The following is a 17,180-nucleotide window of genomic DNA, read 5'->3' on the forward strand; positions in this document are numbered from 1 at the left end:
GATAAATAATTAAAAAAAAATAGATATGCTCCATATTATTAAGATACAATCGATATTAAATATGGTATTAAGGTTACATATTATTAGCTATCGATAATATGGTGGTAAAGTCCAGAAAAATATATTAGTTGCTAATTTAACTGATAGTAAATAATGGTCCCCATTAGTAGGGAAAAAATTGTAAAAAAAGGAAATTAGATATAAATAGAGGTTCCCTATATTGTCGCTGTGATTATGATGTGGGGGTTACTTTAGTTTGTTAGGCGTGTGAAGGATAAACTAAAGCTATTAAGGAATAGTGGTTACGTTGGAAAATTATATAAAGGGGTGGTTATGTTCGAAAATGATGGATGCATGTATTGTTGCCGTTAATGTTGGATCGAAAATGATGGATGCATGTATTGTTGCCGTTAATGTTGGATCCAACTTTTATCAATGGGTCACACTGTTGTTTTAATAGAATAGATATAGATATATTTATAAAACCGGAAAATAACACCCGCGCGCAACCGCGCCAAGATCTAGTTATTGTTTACATTCACTTTCACACGTCGTCCAGTGGAGCCAGAGACCACATGATGCGCTGTATCCGTAAACAAACACATTGATCATTATCTCGAATCTTATTTATTCATGTATATGGCGTATGATGGTTACGGTTCCTGGTGAGCTCCTTTTGTACAAACAAAAAAAACAATAACATTCACACAAGTAACCCGGTGTGGTCCGTGTGAGGGACAACATAAAAGACAAGAAACACGCAAGTAAAGAACAACAAAGGCATGGAACTTGGTTGAACTCAGAGATTCCAATCAATCTTCTGACTCGTTTAGTTGGGGAGATCTTGTTTGCAGAGAGGACAAGACGAGATAATACGAAGCCATTGATCTACGCATTTTACATGAAACCTATGCGAACACGGTAGCTTTCTCACTTCTTCTTTATCTTTGTACTTCGCCAAACATATGCAACACTCCGGATCATTGCTTGCGTGAGAAGAATCAGAATCAGATGTTTCGTCGATGAGTTTGTACTTCCAGCTTGGGAGACTAGAGATTTGGTCATCTGAAGCTCCTTTCTCCGAGGATCCAATGTTCATGTTGTAGCCTAGGAAGCTACTAATGAGAGGCACAACACAACATAGCAGGAGGAAGAGAAGAAACGGGAAGGAGTAGCAGAGAGCGTTCCAAGCGAGAAGAGAGATGCAGAGGACATGAAGGCTTGGAGCATAGTGGAAAGAACCGAACCGAGAATCAAACACCCATACGTTTCCTATCACAAACCATATCGCAAAGAACAGCTCCAGCAATGTCCTGCATCTGTTCATCAAATGCGAGCACCTGGTCTCTTCTCTGCTTCTCTGTTGCTGCTGCTCAATATCACCAAAGGTAAACCCATTGCCTTGGCTAACGTCTTGCTGACGGTACCGACCGTATAATATCATCAGACTGAGCAGACATCCGACGTTGTACCCGGTGATCCATAGCCTCACTGGCCAAATAGGCCGCTCGTTCTTGGACAAAGCTAGTGTGAATGTGATCACAGTGATCTGTACGAGTAAAGCGATGAGCTCTGATATCATCCAAGTGGTTGACTCAAAAGGGTTGGCGCCAAGATCGGATCTTGAACCGTTCTGGTAATGAAACACTCTTCTCAAGAAAATGAACCACCTTGCTCTAGATACCCTCATTGCAAGTCTTATCAAGAAGGGCGTTGGAGAGTTAACGCCAGCGTTGGAAGCTGAAACCATGCGAGTGTTATCATCATCTCGTGGAGTGGTGTCTAAGGAAGAAGATGAGGAGACGGTGATAGATGTAATGGCTGATGATTGCAGTTGAGTTGTATAACGTGTACTCATAGTGGAGTGTTTAAGCCAAGAAACAGAGAGTTTGATTTGTGATCCCTCTTAGGACCTGAGAATGATAAACAAAATAAAAAAAGATTACAACAGTACTTGATCAAGCTGGAGCTAGAAAGTAAATAAAAATCTTTAAAATGCTATTAAAATGTATATGCAAACTAAAAAAAAACACATGAATACCTGAGTGAAAACAGAGCAAAACAGAGCAAAACAGAGCGAAACAGAGGAAAGGCCAAAAAGACTATCAACACATAATAAGGTATGAGAAAGACTGCTAAAACCTAGATGGAGCACGTTTTTGAGATATAGTGAAGAAAAGATTAAAATCATAGAAGAAGAAGAGGAAGGAGGGATGGTATACTGATTATGTCAGAGAAGATGAAGTTAGGCGTTGTGATGGCGACGAGGAAGCAACCAAAGAAAATGGATTTTTGCTTAGGATTGAAGAAACAGACGCAGGAGAGGGAGAAGATAACCGCTGGTCTATAAACCTAAGTACCTAACAACCTAAGTTTTTGCCTTTGAAGCAATACTTCGACAGCAACCGCTGCTTTTAACCGTTTCTCGTTTATTTTCTTCTTCTTCAGAAAAAAAAACTCCCTCTCTCCCTCAATGCGAAGGCAAATAGTTTTTGATTAGAACATCATAAAACATTTATTCTGTTGATAAAGTACTTATTATAATTAAACTGTAAGCGAAAATCAAGAAGGTAAATCCATCCAAAACAAGAAAAATATCCCAAGTCAAACCAAATGTTGATTCGACCTTATCATATGTCATAATTATTCTAAAGATTGTGCTCATCCTACTGATTCTCCCTTATCATCTGTCATAATTGTCCTGATTTTTGATGATTTGAACCCGAACAATGCAGTTTTATTATCTGATCGCGTTGATCTGTTTGCAGATTTATGAGGTTTAGAGTACAACCCAAGGGTGGGAAATTTAAGATCTTAACTAGATTTTTGACCCGTCCTTTCAAGGGCGGGTATATTTTTTGTTTTAGTTATTTTTGAAAATTTTAATTTTAATAAGACCTTCACTAACTTTAAGTAAAATTACATTTAATAAATATTTTTTAATCGAATAACCTATTTAAAACCCGTTATACTAAATGAGTTTCATTTATATGAATATTTATTTCCATTAAAATTTCACTTAAACCCTATTAAATCCTATTTTTAACATCAAATGCTTTGTTAATTGATAAACTTAATGTCTGTGTAAAATATTTAAAATTTGAAAGAAAAATGTCTAGTCGAATAAATCTATTTTTTTGGCGGAGATGTAAGCTATGCTGTTGTAGTGTGATAATATTTTTTTGAAAAAAATATATCAAATTTTATTATAATTATGAGGAATAATTATTATATTATGTCAATAACGTAACGTTATACATAATTATATAAAATAATGTGTTATATTAATCAAATAAAAGGTTAAATAAAAAAATAATTTTTATTTAAACACCCAATAACAAAAAAAAACAAAAATATATGGTAACAAAAATGTCTTTTTAATGTCGAGAATCAGTTTTAACCTTTATAAGGGTTTATATTTTTATTTAAACACCCAATAACAAAAAAATACAAAAATACATTTTTATAAATTTTTGTTGCCATATACATCTATTCAGGCTTTAAACTAGTACACATTAGTTATTTCTCTCCTATCACTCGAAATGGAGGCAAGCCCAGTGACAGATATGAAGATCTCGTCGGTGGTACCTGCTTCTATGACAGGCGAGAACAAGCCACGGCATCTCACGGCCATGGACTTGGCCGTGAAGCTCCACTACGTCCGAGCTGTTTACTTCTTCAAGGGTACACGTGACTTCACCATCGTCGACTTGAATCACATCACGTTTCCTTTGCTCGACCTCCAGTGTTATGACCATGTGACTGGTCGGATCCGGATTCTCGACAACAAAAACCCTTCAGCTCAAGCCATACCTTACATTCGCTGCAACGACATGACAGTGGCATGCGCATAGTTGAAGCTAAAGTCGAAGGGTTCACGGTCCAGGAGTGGCTAGACTTGGACGACCGTTCCATCGACCACCGGTTCCTTGTCTACGATCACGTTCTTGGTCCTGATCTTTTATACTCTCCACTCGTTTACCTCCAGGTAACTACTACATATATACGAGTTTTATTACTCCAGTTTAAAAATATAAGCAGCCTTTTTTTTAACACTAAAAGTAAAGTAGCCTAAAAGTACTAATAGGAAGAAAGTTGTTATATTTTAAAAAGTATCATTTTACTCAATAAATTCAACCAATTATGAAAAACTTAACATTATTTAAATGGTCACACAGTATCCAATAAATGTAAAAAAAGTGCATTGAAATAGGTAAATTACTTACATTGTGAAACAATTTTTTTTTTGCTAAAAGTACCTACAATAAAAGAGAGGGAGTATTATTTATGGTCTCAAACTAAAAACCAACATAATTAAATTCAAACTTTTTGTTTTGGTAGTTGCTATCAAGCATTCATTCCAAGATTATTTTCTTGTTTTATCTTAACTATGAACTGGACACTTAATAAACTGAGAATCTTAACTTCGCATTGGACTTTTATTTATTCCAGTAAGAATAGATTAGATCAACATATGCTTAGACGGTCTCCACAACGATTTGTTTCTAAATATATAATCAAGAACCTTTGTATAAGCTGTCTGCACCACCAGCTAAATGATTTGTCGTAGTTAGGTAGGCCTGGGACTTTTATCCGAGATCCGGATTCGATCCGAGATTCGATCCGGATCCAATCCGAAAATTCGAATATCCGGAGGGGCCGGATCCAGATAGTAAAATGTTGGATCCGTCAAAGTCGGATCCTGATCCGGATATATTTATTTTTTAGTCCGGATATCCGGATCCGTAAGTTTTATTAATAACTATTTCAAAAATAATAATATTTATATATAAAAATTAATTTTATTTAATATATTTTCATTTTTATAATATTATATATAAATTGTATGTAAATTTTGTAATATTATACATAGAAATAATTAAAAACATTATATATATTTTTTAAAATTATTTTTAATATTTTATATATATTAATATTATTTTTTATTTATTTTAAGGATCCAAATCCGGATCCGGATATTACAATTTTTAGAAGGATATCCGGATCCGGATATCCGAGAACTCCGGATCCGGATAATGATAGTAAAATTATGGATCCGCTGGATAAGGATCCGAATCCGGATACCTTAAAATTATCCGGATACCCGATCCGTCCGAGGCCCATAGTTAGGTACGTCTAATAAGGTTTATGTCCGCATAGATGAGATAATATCGTAATACTAGTATTGAGCCCATGCTTTGCATGAGAATTATTTTGCTTACAAATAAAATAAATTTTAATTATATATAACTAAAATAACATGTATTATTTACCTTTGATTTATCAGAAGGATATGTGTATATATATAAGAAAATTTTAACACACTTATCATTATTTAACCACAAACATACTATAAAATGAAGTTAGATTTGTTTAAATATTTTTACGTTGATCTTAGTTAGCTTGTTTGATATAAATATTAGTTCAAAGCTTTCCCGTTTCACAGCTTTTTGTTGCTTTCATTATTTTTCCTAATTTTTGACTGTGACCTGAATTTATGTTTCTTTGACTAAATTCATTTAGTAATTCATTCAGTATGTTAATTTACGACCAAAACTAATATTATAACTCTAATAAAACAATAAAAAAATAGAATGTAACAGAGAATAGGTGATCTTTATGCTTACCGTATGCTATACTTTAAAATCTATATGATCATTTACGAAAAAAAATATATATATGGTCATGGATAAAGAAGAATGATCATGGGTAATGTAGTTGGTTTCACGAAACTGTTATACGACTGTTTTTTTTAAAAAAAATATTATTTGTTTGAATTAGTTTCTCTTAAGACTAATGCCCAAGGGGAGGTGCAACCCACGGATAGACCTTCTTTCCGGGTATTCAAATGGACCATAATATGCTCATATCCGTGTTAGGTGACCAGGATAATTGTGATAATTTTAAAGAACTATGTATATGGCAACAAAAATTTATAAAAATATATTTTTGTATTTTTTTGTTATTGGGTGTTTAAATAAAAATATAAACCCTTATAAAGGTTAAAACTGATTCTCGACATTAAAAAGACATTTTTGTTACCATATATTTTTGGTTTTTTTTGTTATTGGGTGTTTAAATAAAAATTATTTTTTTATTTTAACCTTTTATTTGATTAATATAACACATTATTTTATATAATTATGTATAGCGTTACGTTATTGACATAATATAATAATTATTCCTCATAATTATAATAAAATTTGATATATTTTTTTCAAAAAATATTATCACAGTACAACAGCATAGCTTACATCTCCGCCAAAAAAATAGATTTATTCGACTAGACATTTTTCTTTCAAATTTTAAATATTTTACACAGACATTAAGTTTATCAATTAACAAAGCATTTGATGTTAAAAATAGGATTTAATAGGGTTTAAGTGAAATTTTAATGGAAATAAATATTCATATAAATGAAACTCATTTAGTATAACGGGTTTTAAATAGGTTATTCGATTAAAAAATATTTATTAAATGTAATTTTACTTAAAGTTAGTGAAGGTCTTATTAAAATTAAAATTTTCAAAAATAACTAAAACAAAAAATATACCCGCCCTTGAAATGACGGGTCAAAATCTAGTAGTTCTTTAAAACATGACTTAAAGTGGTTATCCTTGACTTTAAAATATATTCATTTAGATGAAGTTATATAACTTGTGCAGTTATATAAAAATTAGTTTTTTTAGTTGGACATAACTTTTTATCAATTGGTTATATTTATGTTTTAATATAATAGATAATAATCGAGTATAATTGCAATTTTGTTTAATAATCAATATTATTAGTCTTCTTTTATTAAAATTAAATTAGCCATAAACCTAGATGTGGTTAAGAAAGCAATATAAATTTATATGGCTCCTTGCAATCAGACCAAATGGAACAAATCAGTTGATTTTAAAAACAAAATCGAGGCCCATGGCCCAATTTTAAAATCATAAACCTACAAAAACTCCTTTGTGTTGGAAGAAAACGTAATTGCTTATTATACAAAGAGAACGTGTTATTGATTTAATTAAAGTAGATGCGGTTATAAAAAAAAAATCAATTGGACATAATTTGTTATCAATGGGTCACACTGCTGTTTTAATAGAATAGATTGCTTGGAATTAACAACCAGGGAAGCTTCAAACATAGTGGAACCGTACTTGTGTCACTGCGTGAAAATTTTGGCCTTAGACTTGAAATGACGTCAAGTAAACTTCTATTCTTTTTGTTTCTTTGATGGATCAGATAGAGGAACATTAATGTATGGGTGTTGTTGGGTACTTACTTTCTTGAAAATAAACGATTTGAATGATGTTGTGGCCAAGAACTCGGCCGATATCATATCTTGCTATATACCTCATGCTCCACTCTACTTGGAAGTGTAATCGTTTTCCTTTTTATTCCATGTAGTCTCTGATCAGTACAATAATATTTGTAAGCCTCCAAAGCTCTTGAACTAGCCAATGCTAGCTTTTTCCAATATATCAGTTTTGTAGTAATATTATCTTGTTTTGTGACCAAATAATCTGTTATGTAGTCCTTGTTCGCTTATGTGGGGAATGCTTTCAAGAACTGGAGATTGATCGGAGCAGATGGAGGCAGCAAGCTATACTCTCTTAAAGGAGTCATCAGCTAATGTAGTTTTTATATACTCTACAGTTCATCAGATAAATGAAATGGCCTTCACAGATTTTGATAAACAGCTTCTTGACGCTGTAACCAAGTAAGTGAGACGGAAAAAAAAAAGGGTGAGACGCATGAATTGTTAAAGCAGGACATTAAAGGTACAGAACGGTAGTATATCATTTTTAGTCACTGTCCTCTTTTTTTAATTACAGTGACTGACTGAAACTTGCACTGTTCAGTTGAAGTTAAACAGGCAATGTAGCTAATACCATACTTCTACTTCTAGTCATAATTCTCCATGGTTAGCTCATGGAGACTTGATTGGATTTATAAATCTTGTTAAAGTGTTGTTTTCCAGCTTTAAAAAATTCTCAAGAATTGATCGCTTACTTCTTGAGAAACATATTCTAAATCAATTTTATATTCTAAATCAATTTTTCTTACATTGTTTGAATTCTTAAACTCACAAAAGTTACACAATAATAGTATTGCCCTCAAACCATCTGGCAGACCATCACTCACCTGTAGCTCTAAAAAACTTTAGAGCAGATACTCTTTAGAAAACCGGGCAACCCTTAATGACAATCCCTTTCTCCGTAGGACATTGCGCCAATGGGCAATGGTCTGTGTTCTCACTCCCCCACCAATCAGGAAAATATATGTTGTTATTCTGTAACGCAAAGTATATCAACACTCCCATGATCGCAGTACCTGCATCAAGAGCTGCAGAAAGAATATAGTTATGCCTTGCCCACCACGCCTTGTACCTCCTGAAGATATAGTAGTTGAACACCACCCCAACAAAGCCCCACGACCAGTAATGCACAGCCTTAGCCACTGGCATCGCTGTAGTCGCTGAAAAAATCAGAGGAATGTGAATTTTCTTTATCCACTTCTTCTCCGGGAACTTCCTTGCAAAGAACCAGACCGGGACAGGAGCAAGGAGGCCGATGAGGAAGAACCAGTTCATCCCAGGGTAAACACCTTTACTAGTGAACATCCTTCCAGGTCCAATGATACCCCATATGATCGACGCGTTGTAGAACACTTCGTCCCCGGGGCAAGTCCATGGACTACTCACTGGGAGCTTATCTTTGTTACAGATGTTCTCTATGGAAGAAAGCAGCCACCAAGTTGTCCCAAAGCAGACGGTTGAAGAAACCATGGTCGCAACAAGCTGAACAAGGAACATAGATCTCGGAGGGATCTTCATGTAGTGACCAAGTTTGAAATCTCCAACAAAGTACAATGCCTGAGACATACTCATGTAACCGTAAGTCTTGAAAGCCACGTTAGCAAGTGGCTTCCCCGGGTACAAGTACCCAATGATCAGTTCTGTTATAACGTTAAGACCCATCTGCTGGTTTGTAGTGGCTAGGATAACTCCAATAGGTAAAGTGAAGGTAAAGGCGATGGCACAAGCGAGGAGAAGTCCCCACCATGGAAGCTGAAGCTGTTTGTTAAATCCCTCGCACGCGTAAAGAGCTAGACAAAAGGAAACAATGAGAACCGCAACAAACCACCATTGCGGTACTTCTTTGTAGTTTTTCTTCATTAGTCTTGTATGCACATCTCCAAACTTGTCCTTTGTCGTTAATGTCGCCTTCTTCCACATCTCCCATATAAACCTTAAACAACAACAAGAGATTTTTCATGGAAACTGATGAAGACTGATATAATAATCATAGGGCCGGGCCGGTCGTGAGATTTTGGGATTGTAAACAATTAAATATATAAAAAAAATCAGTAAATTTGGAAACTTATATATGTAAATTTTTAGTAAAATTTTGGGAAATTATGCCACTGTTCACTAGGCTATACTCAGGACCGGCCATGCTTATAGTTTGAGATGCATAGTACTTACTTTCCGTCAAAGAGAGCGACATGAGAAATGGTTGCTGTAAGAGTACCAAAACTGAGTCCATAGATGAGAGCAAACATAACACTAAGGTAAAGCTTGCTATAGCTTTCGTAAGCGGGAAGATTGATATCGAATGTCTTCTGGTTAAGGATCCGAGTGGTGTTGAAATGCTGACCGGTGAAATCAAATGTCTGAGAGGTATAGAAAGGAAACTTCTTTGCATCATAGGCATTGCTCCAGTAGAAGATAGGAAGGATAATATAGAAGTAGACGATGAAACCTCCAAAGAAATTGGCTATAGCGAAGAACGGTACTGCTAAAGGACTGCCTAAGAAGCCTGCGACCGTGGACCAGTCTAGACCGAACGAGCCAATGCCGAGCCCGTGTAGCCCTGAACCGATCTGTTGAGCTGTGACAGAGCGTGTCCATATCCAGCAGACAAAGGAGAGGGATGAGATGGAAGGGAAAATGTAGCCAGGGATTATGTAGTAAGCGAAGCTCACGAAGAACACTATTAGGAAGAATCTTAGCCTCGTTTGTTTGCCTTCACACTTCTCCTCCTTCTCATGCAACGCTCTAAAAGTAAACGAAGGTTATTGACTGATTGATTTTTGCACATTTTGAAATTTATCGACAGTTCACGTGTGCATGGTGAAAAAACGTACCTAAAGAGAGAGACTTGAACAAGATTTGAAGGCCACCACATGTACGGTGAGTCCACAAGGAACTTCCTGAACATACCAGCCCATCCGTACCCCAACAACTTATATATACAACAAACAGACAAAACGTATAAGAAATAAATTAAATTAAATAAACCGTTCATTATTAGATTATTTTTGACGTAACACCAACTTATTATAATACTTGAATCTTATTGTACACCTGAGTTGTTTGAAGAAGTAACATGGCGGCGGTGGGATTGAGATTCCGGTGGTAAAATGCTTTGACGATGGTAATGATGCTGGTCGCATAAGCTCCTCCAGCTCCGGCACTAGCGAAGATAGTGATCAATACATGTTCCTTCATGTTGAATGGTCCAGGATTCAACGAACCGGACCAGTTTGTACCGGGTAACCGGAATTTCCTCGTTGGTAGAGCCGTGGCCATAAGCTTTCCTACTGGGAGGGTGACGATTTGTGCCACGACTGAAGATACCATGAGCTGGTTCGACCGGTAACCAAAAAACTGGTTAACGAACGCGAGTACCACGCACGAGATTATGCCTAGGAACCATGTACGGAATGTCAAGACCGGTTGAGATGGATCGTCGGTTATTGGTACGGTTAAGCGGACTTCTTCTATTGGACTGTCGTTTTCCTCCTCGCCTTCTTCATCTGCACCGCCAAAAAAGTCATAGACCGGGCCAAAAATCGGTTTATTAATGGAGAACCAACCAACATTGATAGGATTGGGATGCAAATCTAATTAAACAAGAATAAACCGAACCGAACCAAAATGGCCAAAACAGAACCGAGTTTTATTTACCAGCTATGACGATGTTGGACTCAAACTTCTGCTCCGGGGGATTGGATTCAGGTCCTGTGACTTCGAGAGAGCTAACCATTTTTCTCTCTTCTTCTTCGAGAAGGTATGCGAATTTAATGTCGGATCCGGTGAGTATGGCCGGGTCCTTGATAAGTCGCCGGAAAGTGAAAGACTAAGATAATTTGCTTGCAAACACTTGTAGAAGAGACTATTTTTGAAATATATATATACTGCTATTAAGAGGATGTAGTAATAGAGAAAACACTTTGAGAGTATTTTGTCTTTAATTTGTAAAGTGAGAAGACGTACGCAGTTTTTATTTGTAGATGAACATAATTAAATACACTTTAAAAGTGGACAAGAATATTGATTCGTTGAAACTATGCCTGTTTCAGTGAAAGGAGACAAATGTTTCAACTTCGTGATAGAAAGTGAAATCTTTACTTGGAGTATAAAGGTGTGGCAGATTCTACAAATCGGTATCTTAACCAAACATACACCTTAGCCAAAAGAATAAAGATACTAAATATAGCATTCAGTAAGTAACAGAAACACTAGCTCAGCTTTTTGTTTTCACTCTGTAGCTTTGCTTTAAAGATCAAATTGTAACCAATTATATAAAATATAAAGTTCTATTTCTAATTATGGAAGATAACTAAGCTTTTTAAAAAAAAAAATAACTTTCAGCCAACGTAAAATTTTGGGATAGACTGTAAGTTTTTTTTTTTTTTGTAAACCAAGGGATAGAGAGTAAGTTACAAAAATAAATTGAGCATTCCAATAATAACTTAAGGAACGGATGTTAACAAGAAAAAAATGGAACATGACAAATGTTGTGAGGTAAGACCGTATGAGTTTGCAATTCTAATTGGCGCCCATTACCTGCAGCTGAAAACAAAAACTTAGCGATAGACTAATGAATGCACCAATTACTCGGTTTTGCTAAATATTCAATGGGAATGCTTGCTGGCACCGCTTCATCCATTCCCCAAGTTGACTCAGGCTCTTCTATGTATAGGACGCGCGTCACATTAGATAGATGTGTGTTCGGTCTTATTCTTTTTGGATTACTAGCTAGCTAGTGTTCTTTCTGTTCTTACTACTAAAAAAGAATTATTTTTAGAAAAAGCAAAACATTTACATAGATTAATTTCATTGATACCAAGTTTCCGTAGTAGTTGGTGATGACGCTTAATTATCGCGTATTAATTAAGGGCTCAACATTCCTAGCTAGTCACATCTGTATCATTGTGTTCTGTGAGATTCTAAATATTATGTATAAGTATCATAGTTTCCATAATCCATCGGTTATTCAATATTATACGCATGCTTCTGAAGTTCCACTTTTATTCGAGTTTTTGTTTCTATAGCTACTGTCTTATTCAATCAGTTTCACGTCAACGTCTATGATACTAAGTTTGTGAACTGATAATTAGACCTGCAAAATCATAATCCGTAATAGAATTATACAATTTTGTTCAACCAATCATTGAACTAATTTTTTTACAACTATATGGATCAGAATTCACCAGAATAAAATTCGTGTTTTCATTTTGCGTTTTTAAAGAAGTCTTACTTTTCGACAAAAAACTTTATATTTAAATGTGATGATACGTTGTCATAATACAACTGAAACAGAAACCCAACGAACTGGATCAATAGAACTAGAATAGAATGTTATTTGGTGATCTTTCCTTAGCCAATTTTTTTTTTTTCATCAAAAGCTTCATTCAAAGTTCAAACCGGCCCTAACATACTAGCTGCGGGAGCTAGTTGTTGGAGGACCTCAATGTCTACAAAATTTAAATCTCGTGATCGGACCTCTTTAGCCAAAGAGTCCACACGGGTGTTTAAAGATCTTGAACGGGTGTTCAAAGATGTTGAAATGAAGCATAAAGAAAAAAATGAAAAAGAGGATCGAAGTATTTCAATATCATCGAGTTCCGGTTCTAAGGCTGACCACAACTTGGAGGACTGGATGATTTGTACTAGTTGCTGGCAGTTAGATTCAAAGCTCACATGCTTGAAACCTCGACCACTTAGCTCCTCCATCGCCCAAACAAGACACTCTGCCTCCGCATGTAGCGGTGAATTCGAATGTCTACAGCTTCTCTGACCCTCGATGATGACTGAATCCTCTTCGTAGAGTATAAAGCTCAGACCCGTCCCATCGCCCTGCTGTATCCATGACGCATCAATCTGGCATCTCCATCGTCCAGTCACTACTCCGGTCGCGTTCTCTGTGTACCTCCTCACGTGTGCTTCTTCCTCGCAGATCGTCTCCGGTGTAATTTGCGCAATCCTCCAGGCTTCCGCTTCATGACATGCCAGCTGCAGTGTATCCATGGCCGTTGTGTCTTTGTTGTTGAAGCATTTGTCGTTCCGGGCCTTCCACAAGTACCATACTATCCAGGGGAACATCGAGGTATCCATGGCATGCTGGTTTGTATTTACTCCTAGTTACAGCAGAATATCAAAGTTTACGTATATAGAAGAACACGGGAAGTACCCCGGAGACGATGGAACCATCGACAGAGCCCAACATTGCACTGCCGGAGGACATTCGAAAAGAATATGGTTGATGGTTTCACTCTCTGCTCCACACCGTTGACAGACCGTATCAGTACCGCAATGCCTCTCCTTCAGTTTACTTGCTGATGCAACGTAGCCTGATAGAGCTTGCCAAAGGAAGTGCTTAATTTTCCTCGGCGCTTTTAGCTTCCAAACTTTCTTCTTTAGGCTATTACAGTTCGGTTCTAGGACCACTCTCTCTTGCGCTTTCTTTCGTTGTTCGACTGCAACTGCGTATCCCGACTTCACTGTATAGCATCCCGAATTTGTATGGTTCCAGCTGTATCCATCTTGGCGGCCAGATTTACTAGTACGTAAAGAGAGTATTCGAGGTATATACTCTGGTTCTATAAGGTTTTCTATAAGGTCAACCTTCCACTCTTTCGTATCAAAATCAATTAGATGATGCACCTTAAGATCCTTATCCAATACTGCCCCCCTAGGTTTTGCCGCTCGAGCAGGGCTAGTGGGGAGCCAGACATCCTCCCAGACGTATGTATTTGCGCCAGTTCCAACCGTTCTCCTAATCTCATTAACCAGTATTGGTTTCGCTGCCATTAGGCTGTTCCATCCCAACGAAGGCGTGTTGGCTTTCCCCGTTCGCAGTGGGTTCGAGTGTCTATAGTACCGTCCTTTCAGCACTCGTGCTATGAGGGAGTGTGGGTGTGTCAACAAACGCCACACTTGCTTGGCAAGCAATGCCAGATTAAAATCTCGGAAGTCTCGAAACCCCAGTCCTCCTTCATCTTCTGGCACACATATCTTGTCCCACGCCACCCAATGTAATCCTCGATTATTATTCCCCGTACTCCACCAGAAACGTGCCACTGCGGCGGAAAGTTTTTTGCATATGTCTTGAGGCAGCAGGTAGCAAGACATAACGAAAATTGGGACAGCTTGTGCCACCGATTTAATCTGGACTTCGTTACCTCCCTTCGATAGAAGTTTTCCAGACCAATAGTTTATTCTCCCATTCATCCTCTCCTGGACAAATGAAAACACATGTTTCTTTGATCCACATATCTTCTCCGGCATACCCAAGTACATCCCCAAACCACCTTCTTTGTTGATTCCAAGTGATCTTTTCAGATCGGTTTTTGTGGACGCTATGACCTTAGAACCGAACATAACTGAAGATTTTAATTTATTCAGTTGTTGTCCTGAGGCGTTACCATAGACGTCGATGCTACGAACCAATTCTTCGCATTGGGATAGTTCCGCTTTGAAAAAGAAAAGGCTGTCATCTGCGAAAAGTAGATGAGAGATGGCGGGGCTTTCTCTCGCGATCTTGAAGCCCGTAATAGTGTGATTCCTTTCAGCTTTTTTAATATGTGATATCAAAACTTCGGTACACAGGATGAACAGAAATGGAGAGAGTGGATCACCCTGTCGTAGGCCTCGTGTCGGAGTAATATGGCCTTTTGCTTCTCCATTAATCAACACCTGGTACGACACCGAAGTTATACACTTCATAATCCTGGTCACCCACTGCTGGTCAAAACCAAACTTCAAAAGTAACGCTTCCATGAAACTTCATTCGACACGATCGTACGCTTTACTCATGTCGGTTTTGATCGCCACAAATTTCTCTTTACAGCTCGGGTTCGTTCGTAGAGCATGGAACATCTCTTGAGCCACCAGGATATTATCTGTAATAAGTCACTCCGCCACGAACGCTGACTGCGTCTCCGATATAATCTTAGGCAGAATACGCTTGAGTCTAGACGAGAAGATCTTAGAGATGATCTTATATCCAACGTTACAGAGACTGATTGGCCGAAACTCTGTCATCGTCTCGGGTCTGTCCGTCTTTGGAATAAGGCATAAATTAGTCATGTTCAATCTCTCATCGAGCTCGCCCGTCTCAAAGAAGTTTCGGACCATAGCACAAACATCCTTGCCCGCTGAACTCCAGAACCGTTGATAGAAGAGACTAGTCATACCATCTGGACCAGGAGCTTTCTCAGGGTTGATAGCAAAGGTTGCTTCTTTAATCTCCTCATCTTGAGTGATACGTAACAGACGTTGATTCATCTCGTCGCTTACTGCCGTGGTAATATACCGGAGGGTTTGGATTTGATGAAGTGAACAAATGCTGGAAATAATCAGAGGCCACAGCTTCTATGTCTTCTTCCGTGTGAACCCACTGATTCATGGAATTCTTCAGTTGAGTTATTCTATTACGAGCTCGTCTCTGTTTTGTTTTTGCATGAAAGTATCTTGTATTCCGATCACCGTCCCGAAGCCACAAGACGCGGCTTTTTTGCTTCCAATAGAGTTCCTCCTCTTTGTAAGCTGCGCAGAGTTTCCATTTTAACTCCAAATCCTCTTCGCTCGATATACTTTCATCATTCTGAGCCGCGTCCAGCTGCTGTTTTAGACTCTCGATGAGTTTCGCACTGTTTGTAGGGTTCCGCTTCTTCCATCTCGATATAGATTTTCGAGTTCTGCATATTTTATCAAATAGCTCCAGGTCCGGCTCCCCTTTCAAAGATTCCCACTCTTGACGAACGGCTTCTACGAAACCCTCTCTCCCAAACCAATTTCGGTCGAATCTGAAGTTCCTTCTTCCTTGAATATCTTTAGTTTGAAATCGCGCAAGAATAGGCCGATGATCCGATCCCCATCGTAATAGATACTCCACTTAAGTGTGGGAAAAAATATTATGCCAATCTTCATTTCCCACCGCTCGATCCAATCGACATTGCACCCGTCCTGCTCTAGTGCGTCCCGCCCAGGAAAAAAAGTTTCCCTTGTATGGGAATTCGATCATCCCACACCCTGCTAGCATATTTTTAAATGGTAGGAATGAAGCTTCCGTACGTTTCTTCCCTCCCTTCTTCTCTGAGTTGCTTGTGATCTCATTGAAATCCCCCATTAGGAGCCATGCACCAGTCCTAGTAGCACTCATACGGAGCAGTCGTTCCCATACATTCTCTCGGTATTCCACCACCGGATCTCCATACATAAAGGTGATATACACCTTATGTCCTTCTACCTGCGCTTCAACGTCAATCATACGAGGATTGGAAAAATTAATGACAATATCAGAAGCATTCATGTAAAACAAAGCAAGTCCACCGCTCCTATCAACAGGATCCACGGTGAACAAATTATCATAACCAAACTCCAACTTAAAATCATGCAAAAAAGAATAGGTGTTTTTTGTTTCAGAAAGAAAAATAAAAGTAGGATGAAAGTAGCGATGCAACTCCCGCAGGTGCTGCTTCGTCAGGTAGGCTCCTGCCCCCTGACAGTTCCAGGCGATTACACTCATATATGAGTACTGGGTGGTTTCTGGGACCCCACCGAACCTGACACAGTAGAAGATTTTCGGCCTCTTACAGCCGAGGGATACACCTCAGTACGAGGGACCATAGGGGTCGACTCTCTCCCCAAATGTAGGCGTGCCGATCTGATCAGCTTGCCTTTCGGTGATGCACGTCCTCTGTTAGCAAGTTTCTTGGAAGCTATTAAACCTTTTTTGTCTGGGCTTCTAAGGCTCCTCCGCTTCCCATCGCTGGTTATTTGCGCCTTATCCTTTTGGTCTTTTCTTACACGCCTGCCGTCTTGGTATTCTTGTCCTTGTCCAGCCACGTGATGAGGTTTCTTAATCTGGTCAGCCACTTCTTCATCCCCTTTATTC

General features: G+C 37.9%; 2 protein-coding genes across 2 annotated transcripts; both read right to left on the reverse strand.

The window, feature by feature from the left end:
- Positions 1–611: 611 nt before the first annotated feature.
- On the reverse strand, positions 612–2,376 carry LOC106428285 (E3 ubiquitin-protein ligase At4g11680). Its single transcript, XM_013869024.3, has 2 exons — positions 2,042–2,376; positions 612–1,913 (listed from the first exon to the last, which is right to left on the reverse strand). The coding sequence occupies exon 2, from the start codon at positions 1,856–1,858 to the stop codon at positions 830–832; it is 1,029 nt and encodes a 342-aa protein (XP_013724478.1). The 5' UTR covers positions 1,859–1,913; positions 2,042–2,376; the 3' UTR covers positions 612–829.
- A 5,641-nt stretch (positions 2,377–8,017) lies between these two features.
- On the reverse strand, positions 8,018–11,372 carry LOC106428294 (oligopeptide transporter 5). Its single transcript, XM_013869035.3, has 5 exons — positions 10,964–11,372; positions 10,361–10,812; positions 10,141–10,238; positions 9,479–10,051; positions 8,018–9,242 (listed from the first exon to the last, which is right to left on the reverse strand). Exons 1-5 carry the CDS (start codon positions 11,040–11,042, stop codon positions 8,171–8,173), a joined length of 2,274 nt encoding a protein of 757 aa, XP_013724489.2. The 5' UTR covers positions 11,043–11,372; the 3' UTR covers positions 8,018–8,170.
- Positions 11,373–17,180: the final 5,808 nt, after the last annotated feature.

This window comes from Brassica napus, chromosome C1, assembly GCF_020379485.1.
Source record: "Brassica napus cultivar Da-Ae chromosome C1, Da-Ae, whole genome shotgun sequence".
Classification (NCBI taxonomy): domain Eukaryota; kingdom Viridiplantae; phylum Streptophyta; class Magnoliopsida; order Brassicales; family Brassicaceae; genus Brassica; species Brassica napus.